Source organism: Cervus canadensis, chromosome 16 (genome assembly GCF_019320065.1).
Source record: "Cervus canadensis isolate Bull #8, Minnesota chromosome 16, ASM1932006v1, whole genome shotgun sequence".
NCBI lineage: Eukaryota > Metazoa > Chordata > Mammalia > Artiodactyla > Cervidae > Cervus > Cervus canadensis.
Window position 1 is genome coordinate 9,594,491 of NC_057401.1, and position 12,815 is coordinate 9,607,305.

The window sequence follows — 12,815 nt, forward strand, 5'->3', positions numbered from 1 at the left end:
TGCCCTAAATCCTATTTCTTCTGCAGTAGATAAAAGGAAGGTAAACATAAACTGTACCACACTAAATTAAACGTACAAAAACAGATGCTACAAGGATTATGGAATATCTCTTGTCTCACCTATGTGTGAAACTGATGCAGTCCTTAAATTAGCCATTTTGTAATAACTTAAATACTCCTTTCATATTGTGGGTTTACGATGGATACACCATTCTCCCCAGCCCTCCTTGTGGCTTTGTTATCGTTTACCGCAGTCAGCCTGAAAGCCCTATATGACCTGAATAATGAAGAGCTGGATGTGTAAATTTGATAAAAGGTCTGATTTTTGATTGGGGAGGATCATTTAGGGACTTCAGTCACTGGTAATACTGTTTCTTAAGCTCAGTAATGGGTAAGCAGGCTGTTTGGGGTTTTTTGTATTACATGCTTTATGCATTTTATTCTTTGTATGCAGCATTTAATAAGTTTTTGGATAATTAATATCCAAAATTTTATCCAACAGTTTTTAGAATTATTGACAAAAATTTTCTTGATTTAGTAGATTTTAGCTAATATGTTACTGAATGACTGGAGAGAATGGCAATATCCATTTCCAGTAAAGGGTGAAATGTTTAGACTGAGGGTGCTTTTTTATCGTGGCAGTAAGCAGTGCGATGTCTTCTGCATCCAGGAGCCAACTTAACATGCTAAGTTTCATGAGGCTTGGCAGCCTTAACACACATTGACTCAAAGACTTGACTGTTGTGGCCTGAACTTTGATACATTCTTTGAAATGCCTGGAAATAGTTAACTCTTGCAAGCTGGGCAGGTTGTCCAGTGTTTGAAAGAAGTTTCTGTATCCTTCCTCTGTAATCTTGTGGTTGGCTGAAAAATCAAGATGCTTGAGTTTCTGGAAACCTCCATTGATTGCTACCTTGGCTATAAATATAAAAGCAAAATATTTATGAGAACAGAATCATAGGGACTTCAATTTTAATACTGGTAGGCTAGATTATTTGAACCCACCTCTTCTCCCACCATCACTTAAAATAGAAAATGCCCAATTTTAATAAAAACATATAAATTTAATAATAAATACATTAGGTTTACTTCTAATTAAAGTATTAAAGATTAATAAATTACATTTTAAAAAACTATTTTCACAAGAGACACACTTTAAATGTAAGAACATAGACTAAAGTAAAAGTGATACATCTCTAAATAAAAAATGTGGCAAAAAAATGAGCAACTAAAATTAGAAAATATTTTTAACTGAATGAAAATGAAAATATGACACTAAAACTTGTGAGAGAGAGCTAAAGCCAAAGTTAGTGCTCTATCCACCTCAGGACATTAGGATATTAAAAGGAACAAAAGAAAGAATGAATTTAGAACAAAAATAAAAAGCAAATTATATCCAAAGAAAGTACCAGCGGATAATAGAGATAAAAGCAGAGATAAATGAAAAATGTGTAGGGAAAAAGGCACAGGAGAACATACTGTCTAGGATTCCGTGACATATTTTCAAAACAGGTAAAATTAATCTATGGTGAAAGAAAGCAATATAGTGGTCACCTTTGAGAAGGAGGGGGAATGCAGTGTCAGAAGGGACACAAAGGAAGCTTCTGTAATGTAATAATCTATACTGTAATCTAATGAGTAGTTGTTACCCAAGTATAAGTAACAAGACTGAAGTATGTTCACTTGAAAATCCATTAAGTTGTATACTTATGATTTTGTACTTTTCTTTATTAATTTTCAATTTAAAACAAAGTATATGCTGGGCTGGATGAAGCACAAGCTGGATTCCAGATTGCTGGGAGAAATATCAATAACTGGCAGAAAGCGAAGAAGAACTAAAGAGCCTCTTGAAAGTGAAAGAGGAGAGTGAAAAAGTTGGCTTAAAACTCAACATTCAGGAAACTAAGATCATGGCATCTGGTCCCATCACTTCATGGGAAATAGATGGGGAAACAGTGGAAACAGTGAGAGACTTTATTTTTTGGGGTTCCAAAATCACTGCAGATGGGGACTGCAGCCATGAAATTAAAAGACTCTTACACCTTGGAAGAAAAGTAATGACCAACATAGACAGCATGTTAAAAAGCAGAGACATTACTTTGCCAACAAAGGTCCATCTAGTCAAAGCTATGGTTTTTCCAGTAATAATGTATGGTTGTGAGAATTGGACTATAAATAAAGCTGAGTGCTGAAGAATTGATGCTTTTGAACTGTGGTGTTGGAGAAGACTCTTGAGAGTCCCTTGGACTGCAAGGAGATCCAACCAGTCCATCCTAAAGGAGATCAGTCCTGAATATTCAGTGGAAGGACTGATGCTGAAGCTGAAACTCCAATACTTTGGCCACCTGATGCAAAGAACTGACTCATTAGAAAAGACCCTGATGTTGGGAAGGATTGAAGGCAGGAGGAGAAAGGGACGACAGAGGATGAGATGGCTGGATGGCATCACCCACTCGATGGACATGAGTCTGAGTAAACTCTGGGAATTGGCGATGGACAGGGAGGCCTGGCGTGCCGCAGTTCATGGGGTCGCAAAGAGTCGGACACGACTGAGCGACTGAGCTGACTGATGAAAAGCAGTATGTGGAGGGTGTGTGGCCAGCTGTCTGAGACCCTGCGGGTTAAGAGTGGACTTGAAGGTTTGTACAATCTCAAATAGGAGGCTATCTTTTACTCCCAAATCTGGCCAGAATAAACCAAAAATCCACAGAACATTAGAGGGAACATTATGATAGAGAAAATGAGGAAGTGGGAAATGGGTTGAACATTTTTAGAGAGGAAAATGTTTTTAAAGATGTTTTGCAGCAGAAAGCTTGAGTAGTACCACTGGTTTTCCTGTGAGCTGAGTTTATCTGAGGGTAGCTCACCAATTTCCACCACGCTGTCATCATCCAAAGTCTGGAAAAACTGGAGAACTTGGAGACACTGAAGATGCTGACACTGCTGGACAATCAGTTTGGCCATTTGATGAATTCCATCCCCAGTGGGAAGGATCAGTTCTTCCAGGTTATTTAAAGAACCTAAAGCATAGGCTAATCAGAAGAGACAGAAAAAAAAAAAAAAAAACTATGTTCTGTGTCCCAAATAATTGTAATCCAAAGCCTCAAAATCCTGTACATTCTAGGAGGTTCCATGTAGCATAGGGGCTGGAGAAAGGGGTCCGCCTACACCTTAATCTTCATTGCTGCCTCTAGACAACCAACCCTCCATCCTTCCCCAGTCAGCTTCCTGCCCTGAAGTCCAGAAGTTCAGAATGGACTTCACATCCCCATTTCCTTTTTTTTTTTTTAAACCACTGGACCGTCAGAGAATTCCCATCTATTTCCTCTTTCAGACCAAAGCTTCTACTGGACTCTCTATTACTACTAGCTCCTCAATGCTTTTAGCCGCCTTCCTTTCTGTGATGCTGTCATCCTCAGCGATTTCTAGCACTAACCTCACAATCTACCACTCTCATAACTTGCCTTTTCACTTTGATCCCTCCTGAGCATGATACAGTTTAGATCACTTGATCCCCAGAAAGCTCTCTACTTCTGCGGCCTCATACCTGGACATGTTTTGAACACTTTCTAGCATAAAACAATGTAGCAGGCTTTTCCTTTCACTGTCCCAGTTCTTACATCAGCCATTTCTCCAAAGACCCTGGTTCCTTTTAGGGAGGCCAGTATTTAGAAGTCAAGATCTGGGTAGTTGGTATGCTCATTACTACTAGGGTACTTTTGAGTCTCTCTGTTGACCGAGCAGAGAGATGTATATACACGTATGTATAGTGAGATATACATATATGCCCATATCTACCTATATAGGTTAAAAACCATGAGTCCACACCAGTATTTCCAATTCTAATTTAAGACCTCAAAGTTCCTTCTAGCTTCCCTTTTCAATATTTGTGGGCTTCCCTGTTGGCTCAGATGGTAAAGAATCCGCCTGCAATGCAGGAGACCCAGGTTCAATCCCTGGGTCGGGGAAGACCCCCTGGAGAAGAAAATGGCCACCCCCTCGGCCCCTGATTTGGCCTCTGCTGCCCCAGGCCCCATCCCCCTCCCCTACACACACAGCTGCCTCCAAAAGATGGACAAAGGAAAAGGAAGAGATCCAGGTGCTCCTTAAGTGTGCCGAAGTTTGACAGCACTGCTGCTGTATGCTTCCCATCTCTACTGACTATCCTTATATTTTCCTGTGTTAAAAATAAGGCAACAAGCTCCATGTCACCAAACCATGACTCTGATTACAGTTCTGGCTCCCCCAGAAATGGAACCCTATCAGCATCTGCCATCCCCATCGCCTAAAGGAAAGTAACCTTGCGATGACTGACGAGCATTTTTGCCTACTTTGATCAGTTGTCACTGCTCCCTTCTGCCTACTAAGGACTTTCATTTTGTACAGCTCCTCAGAGCTCCCTTCTGTCTGCTAGAGTGAAGGCTGTCTGATTCAGAAACATTTTTGTTTAAAAAAATCCTTAATTTTTTAAAATATGTTTATCTTCTAAGGCCTGTTAGAAATTTTTCCAGAGCATACATTGTTATTATAATCATAAAAAAAATAAGCTGAAAAGGTAGTTTCTATAGTTATCATTTTGTTAAGTCTAGGTTTTCACATAGAGTGTTCATAACCTTAAAAGGTAGTTTTTCCTATATTCTGGAAAACTTTGAAACAAAAGGCATTTAACTTGTTTGGGATGGATACCTGGCAATGAAATTGCATAGTGCTACAACAAAACAAATAAGTATTCTAAGAAGTGAATTGCTTTAAGAACATTGCTTTGAAAGACATCAAGTGAAATCAAGGCATTTGGAGGGTAAAAGTTGAGCAGCACTATCCCTCCCTCCTAATAACCAAGGGCAGCTAAAACATATTGTAATTTATTATAGCTAATGCAAAACAGAAGGATTTTGTGGAGGGAAAGAATCAAGAATAAGTAAAAGGCACTGTGTTATAAACATACCAAATTTTTCAGCTGTTTCCTTATCTGGAATATATTGGAGCCCAAGGTTTAATATCTTCAGAGAAATAAAATTTGGCAAAACAAGGACTATAAAAGGGAAAATTAAAATTTAGTTATGTCAGCTACATTTCTTATACCAAAAAGTAATGTATTTATAAAGAGTATAAAGGGGCTTCCCTAGTAGCTCAGTTGGTAAAGAATCCACCTGCAATGTGGGAAATCTGGGTTATATCTCTAGGTTGAAAAGATCCCCTGGAGGAGGACATGGCAACCTGCTCCAGTACTCTTGCCTGGAGAATCCCCACAGACAGAGGAGCCTGGCGGGATGCAGCCCATGGGGTCACAAAGAGTTGGACATGACTGAGCGACTAAGCACAGCAAAGAGTATTTCAAAAATGATAGAAATTACTATAATTCAGATTGAATTGATTAGTATGACTTAAGTAGATAACACAAATCTTTACTCAAGAAACAGTTCTCATAACTAGAAATGTTTAAACATCTATTTTTTTTTTATTTTTTTTCTCCCCACCCTAAACATCTATTTATTAAGGAAACAAATATACCTTATTTGAAAATTCATTTACGATCAGATACCTATTGCAATGAATTTGTTCTCTGCCATCAAATGCATGTTTTAAAATTTGACTATTAAAAAATGATTCTGTCCACAAAACATCTTAAACCAAAATTTTACAATTACAGCTCTTACCAAATGGGTTGGCTTCAAAACATCGTCCAGAAAACTTAATTTCTTTAAGTTTCTTGCGGGAAGCAAGTGCAGTCACAAGAGATTCAAAATCCGAAAATCTATTACATTCCAGATGGAAAACTTGAAGGTTTGGAGAATTCTGAACTAATCTGACTGTCAGATAAAAGATCAGATTTCAGAAATCAGAGACTGAAAAGTTCTATCTGAATTAACCATATAAAATTAATAAAATTAATTTATTAATTTGTTTCAGCGACAGTGAATCGAAATAAGGCATCATGATGTAATGACTCGGGCTTAGGTTCAGGTTCTGTAACTAACTGATGTGCTATGTGAATTGTTGTTCCTGACCCTCTCTGGGGATCCATTTTCTCCTCCATGTAATAATGGCATTGACTCAGCTTTAATATCCTAATATCCTAATGTCTCTAGTTTGCACGTGACGTTTACGCTATAGAAACACTGTGCAAGGAAACATAAAGTCAGTGACAACTCTGAAGCAAACCCTAAATTTGATGAAAAAATTGCTGAGAAATATAAGAAAACTACTACTTCCAGCCTTAGCTACAAGGTTTTTTTGCATGCAACTCTGCATGTTGATTCACTAGAGATTTGTCTTCCTTCACTCAGTCTCCAGTGTCTAGTCTTTGTTAAACTAAGGAACTGATGACGCCTACGTCACCTTGCTAAATGACATTTAAGAAAGATGGCTGTGCAGGTTGCTCATTGACCAAGAGAACAGGCTGGAGAGAAACAGGGAAGTGCTTCTGACCGCCACTCAGCAGCAGGCTTCCTCCCTTCTGCAATGTAAGAGCAACCTGAAAACAGAATAAGAGAACTCTACAAACTACTTTTGGAGAGGCAGTATACTGCTCTTTAAGAGCTCAGACTTAAGAGTTAGAATTCCTGTGTTTGAATTGCAAATTTACCATTTCCTTTCCTGGGTGACCTCAGAAAGCAAATTAATTAATTTCTCTAACTCCATTTCCTATCTAAAATGATTACCTTGTAGAATGGGTATGAAGGTTAAATGAGTTAAAATTTATAAAGTGCTAGAATAATTCACAGCATGTAGTAAAGGCTCAATTACAAATAGCTCTCTGCTTTTTTAATAACAGTAAGTGCTGTTCCCACAATTTACCTTGGTTATAGATTACACCCTCAGATCTTTAACTCTTAATTATTGGCAAGTAGCTTTTCCAAATGATGTAAAAGCAAGTAAATCAAAGTGCCACACTTACCTAATTTGGAAGGACTGCATGTAGATGAAATTTGGATCAATAATTTCTCCATATGGTGGAGATTTAGGAATTCTTCAGAAATGACTGAAAAAACATCTTGTTGCAGATTCACAGACAGTTCCTTCAGGCACAAGAATTTGTCCAAACTAAGAAAGAGGTGATCTAGAAAGCAGCACACAGTTTCCCATTATTAATTTAGAGTTCCAAACAGAAATTTTCAAACTGTCATTTTGATTCATCAAGCTATTTTCATATTTTCAAATGAAAACTTTTCACATAACACATTCTTTTTTAGAAAGCACATATATGAAAATAATGCTTTTTGTGGCATTTGCTAGTATGTTGACTAAAAAAATATATGCACAACCTAAAAGTAGGAGAATTATTTTATTCAGTGGACGTTCTTAGGACTTCAAGTCTGGGAGGCAACATCTCAAGTAAGCCTAAGAAAATTGCTCCAAGGAGATTAGGGGGAAGCAGTTTTGCAACAAACGGCAAAAGATTACTGTCAATAAAAGAAAACCAGATGTCTCAAGGAATTTAGCGCTTTTCTATGCATAGGAAGATGCAAGAGTCTGGGCTCACTGAAATCATTCCTTTGATATGCACCTCAGCTGTCTGGGGCCAGGATCCTGTGTTTTCCCATCCTGAGTTTCCTTAGGCTGCACCTTTGGGGTGGCTGCAGTCTAATGACTGCTGCTGCTGCTGCTAAGTCGCCTCAGTGTGTCCGACTCTGTGCGACCCCACAGACGGCAGCCCACCAGGCTCCCCCGTCCCTGGGATTCTCCAGGCAAGGACACTGGAGTGGGTTGCCATTTCTGTCTCCAATGTTTGAAAGTGAAAAGTGAAAGTGAAGTCGCTCAGTCGTGTCCGACTCTTAAGCGACCCCATGGACTGCAGCCTACCAGGCTCCTCCGTCCATGGGATTTTCCAGGCAAGAGGACTGGAGTGGGTTGCCATTGCCTTCTCCACTAATGACTGCTAGATGATAGGTATTCTTTGTTTCCTTCCTGAGTTTCCTCAGGGCTCATCCTCATGGGTGTAATTGCAATTGCTGATGACTACAACATCCTTTGTTTCCTGATATGGCAGGCAATATTTTATTTCTCATCTACTATATAAAAGTCCTGTACTATGCTCTGGATTCAGAAAAATGAGACATTTCAATGAATGGGGCTCAGACAACTGAATTTCTCCATGCAAAAGAAGTTGGACCACCGTCATATACAAAATTAGCTCAAAATGAAGCAATGACCTAAATTCAACAACCATATAATGCTTTAGAAGAAAAGATGACTTTGGATTTGACAGTGGATTCTTGGATATGCTACCAAGACCATTATAACAAAAGAAAAATAGACAAATTGGACTTAGCTGGAATTTCAAACTTTACGGATTGAAGGACATTACCAAGACAGTGAAAAGGGAAATCTATAGGAGAAAATATTTTATAAACCACATGCCAATAAAAATTATATGTAATTACACTATGATTATATAATATATATAATTATATATTCATATAATGAATACATTCTTTCCCAAAGAAAGGCAATGCCAAAGAATGCTCAAACTACTGCACAATTGCACTCATCTAACACACTAGTAAAGTAATGCTCAAAATTCTCTAAGCCAGGCTTCAATAGTATGTGAACCGTGAACTTCCAGATGTTCAAGTTGGATTTAGAAAAGGCAGAGGAACCAGAGATCAAATTGCCAACATCCGCTGGATTATCGAAAAGGAAAGAGAGTTCCAGGAAAACATCTATTTCTGCTTTAATGACTATGCCAAAGCATTTGACTGTGTGGATCACAACAAACTGTGGGAAATTCTTAAAGGGACGGGAAATACCAGACCATCTGACCCGCCTCTTGAGAAATCTCAGGAAGCAACAATTAGAAGTGGACATGGAACAACAGACTGATTCCAAATCGGGCAAGGAGTACATCAAGGCTGTATATTGTCCCCCTGCTTATTTAACTTCTATGCAGAGTACATCATGAGAAACGCTGGGCTGGAGGAAGCAAAAGCTGGAATCAAGATTGCCAGGAGAAATATCAATAACCTCAGATATGCAGATGACACTACCCTTATGGCAGAAAGCAAAGAAGTGCTAAAGAGCCTCTTGATGAAAGTGAAAGAGGAGAGTGAAAAAGTTGGCTTAAAGCTCAACATTCAGAAAACTAAGATCATGGCATCTGGTCCCATCACTTCATGGGAAATAGTTGGGGAAACAGTGAGAGACTTTATTTTTTTGGGCTCCAAAATCACTGCAGATGGTGAATTCAGCCATGAAATTAAAAGAGGCTTGCTCCTTGTAAGAAAAGTTATGACCAACGTAGACAGCATATTAAAAAGCAGAGACATTACTTTGCCAACAAAGTTCTGTCTAGTCAGTTCAGTTCAGTCGCTCAGTTGTGTCTGACTCTTTGCAAACCCATGAACTGCAGCATGCCAGGCCCCCCTGTCCATCACCAACTCCCAGAGTTTACTCAAACTCAAGTCCATTGAGTTGGTGATGCCATCCAACCACCTCATCCTCTATCGTCTCCTTCTCCTCCTCTGGCATGCTGCAGTCCATGGGGTTGCAGGTGCACACGAGGTTTGTTTGAGCCCTCTGAGTGTTTATGGCACAATGGGGTTTGATTCTAAACATGATTTCGCCCCTCCTACCCTCTTGCTGGGGCTTCTCCTTTGCTCTTGGACGTAGGTTGTCTCCTCAGAGCTGCTCCAGCGGCTTCGCACATCTGCTGCGCAGCTGCACTTCCAGTGACTACCATCTTGCTGGGGCTTCTCTAGCTGTCTAGTCAAGGCTATGGTTTTTTAGTTGTCATGTATGGATGTGAGAGTTGGACTATAAAGAAAGCTGAGTGCCAAAGAACTGATGTTTTTGATCTGTGGTGTTGGAAGACTCCTGTGAGTCCTGAAAGGTTATCGCTGAATCATGCAAAGACGCCAGGATTCTTGGCCTCCGGAGGAGAAGAATTCAATCTGGGGCCAGAGACGAGGCTTGATCGTTCAGAGCTTTTGTGTAATAAAGTTTTATTAAAGTATAAAGGAGATAGAGAAAGCCTCTGACATAGACATCAGAAGGGGGTAGAAAGAGTATCCCCTTGCTAGTGTCAGCAATGGAGTCATATGCTCTCCAATGAATCCAAAGAATGTCTGGAGGTTGTAAAGACCTCACCAGACCCACTCCCATAATTTGCATTTTAAGATAACTGGAATCAACCAGAAGGTTTAATCTAGAGACTGTCCTCAGGCAGGATACATTATTGTTATATAATCCTTGTAAAGACCAGACCTACTCCCATAATTTACATTTTAAGATAACAGGATTAGCCAAAAGGTTTAATCCAGAGACTGTCCTCAGGCAGGATACATCATTGTTATATAATCCTAAGGAATGTAGAGGATAGAAAAAAAAGCTTGTCCTTTCTTCCTTCTTGAGAATTCCAGACCCCTCTCTCCTTGGGGACCCCTAGACTTCTTATCAACCTACCTAGGAAATGACTCTCTCAGTCCCTTGGACTCCAAGGAGATCCAACCAGTTCATCCTAAAGGATATCTATCCTGAATATTCATTGGAAGGACTGATGCTGAAGCTGAAACTCCAATATTTTGGCCACCTGATGCAAAGAACTGACTCATTGGAAAAGACCCTGATGCTGGGAAAGACTGAAGGTGGGAGAAGAAGGGGACAACAGAGGATGAGATGGTTGGATGGCATCACCGACTCAATGGACATGAGTTTGAGTAAACTCCGGGAGTTGGTGATGGACAGGGAGGCCTGGCGTGCTGCAGTCCATGGGGTTTCAAAGAGTAGGACATGACTGAGCAACTGAACTGAACTGATATATTCATAACACATTATGAATATACAATTATACAATGAACTTAAAGAACTCAAATAAAAAAGACAACACAATTTTTAAAATGGGCAAAGGAACAAACAACCCAATCTGAAAATGGGCAGGAGACCTCAAGAGACATTTCTTCAAAGAAGACATACAGATAGCTAACAAGCACATAAGATGTTCAAAATCACTGATCATTAGAGAAATGAGAATCAAAGCTATAATGAGGTATCACCTCACAGTGGTCAGAATGAGTATCATCAAAAAGTCTACAAACAGACAAAAAACAAAACAGAAAATATCTAAGACAATAAATGCTGGAGAGGATGTAGAGAAAACGGAACCCTCCTACACTGTTGATGGGAATGTAACTTGGTATAGCCACTAGGGAGAACAGTCTGGAGGTTCACTAAAAATAGAGCTACAATCCAGCAATCCCACTCTTGGCCACACATCTAGAGAAAACTCTTAATTTGAAAAGATACATACACCCCAGTATCCATAGCAGCACTATTTATAATAACCATGACATGGAAGCAACCTAAATGTCCCTAAATGTCCATCAATGATGACTAGATACAGAAGATGTGATACACATACACACAATGAGATATTACTCAGCCATAAAAAAGAATGAAATAATGCTATTTGCAGCTACACAGATGGACCTAGAGATTATCATATTAAGTGACGTAAGTCAGAAAAATGAATATATGACACCATTTATATGTGGGCTCTAAAAAAGTAATACAAATGAACTTATTTACAAAACTGAAATAGACTCACTGACATAGAAAATAAATTTATGGTTACCAAGGTGGAAAGAGGAAGGAGGGAGGAATAAATTAGGAGTTTGAGATTAATAGATATACACTATGTGTAAAATAAGCACCTACAATATAGCACAGGGAACTGTATTCAATATCTTGTAATGATCTATAGTGGAAAAGAATCTTAAATACACATACATATGTGTATATACACACATACAACCTGAATCACTTTGCTGCATACCAGAAACTAGCACAACATAGTAAATAAACCACACTTCCATTTTTTTAATGGACAAAACAATTTAATAGACTCTCTTCAAAAAATATACACCAACCCCCAATAAGCACATGAAAAGATGATGCTCAATAGCATTTTAGTCATTAGGAAAATGAAAATCAAAACCACAATAAGATATAATTTCACACCTACTAGCTCGGATGTCTCTGATTTAAAAAAAGAAAAAAAAGCTTGGAGGATGTGAAGAAACTGGAACCCTGGTACATTGTTTGTAGGGATGCAAAATGCTGCAGCCAGTGTGGAAAACTGTTTGGAGATTCCTTGAATATTAAAATAGAATTACTATCATTAATATGATCCAATAATTTCACTTCTAGGTATAAATCAAAAAGAATTGAAAGCAGGGTCTTAAAGTAACATTTGTGCATCCATGTTCATAGCAGCTTTAGCCAGAATGAACAGTGCAAGTGTCCATCAGCTGATGAACTGATTAACAGAGCATGATATATTTGTTGTTTAGTCACTAGGCCGTGTCCGACTCTTTGTGACCCCATGGACCGTAGCCCACCAGGCTCCTTTGTCCATGGGATTTCCCAGGCAAGAACACTGGAGTGGGTTGCCATTTTCTTCTCCAGGGGATCTTCCTGACCCAGGGATAGAACCCGTGCCTCTAACATTGACTGGTGGAGTCTTTGCCACTGAGCCACCAGGAAAGCCCTTGTATATACACATACAATGCAATATCATTCTAGCTATAAAAGTAGTGAAGTCCTGACACATGCTACAACATGGATGAACCTCAAAAACATTATGCTAAATGAAAGGAGTCAGACACACAAGGACAAAATATTGTATGGATTCATTTATATGAAGTAGAATAGACAAATTCACAGAGACCTCAGTGGCTGGGAAGAGGAAGGAGTTATTTAATAGGTACAAAGTTTGGGATGATGAAAAGGCTGTGGAAGTGAATAGTGACGATGGTTCACAGCACACTAATTCTACTTAATGCCACTAAACTGTATATTGAAAAATGTGTTTTATCATAA

General features: G+C 39.0%; 1 protein-coding gene across 1 annotated transcript in view; it reads right to left on the reverse strand.

Moving 5' to 3' along the window:
* Window positions 1-402: 402 nt before the first annotated feature.
* LOC122454264 (NLR family apoptosis inhibitory protein) overlaps window positions 403-12,815 on the reverse strand; it is a 36,218-nt gene continuing 23,805 nt past the window's right edge. The window contains exons 10-14 of the mRNA XM_043488632.1: window positions 6,898-7,059; window positions 5,657-5,809; window positions 4,945-5,031; window positions 2,867-3,031; window positions 403-917 (exon numbers count right to left, since the gene is read on the reverse strand). Coding sequence (XP_043344567.1) covers window positions 556-917; window positions 2,867-3,031; window positions 4,945-5,031; window positions 5,657-5,809; window positions 6,898-7,059 — 929 coding nt within the window. The 3' untranslated portion in view covers window positions 403-555. The remainder of the gene's footprint in view (window positions 918-2,866; window positions 3,032-4,944; window positions 5,032-5,656; window positions 5,810-6,897; window positions 7,060-12,815) is intronic.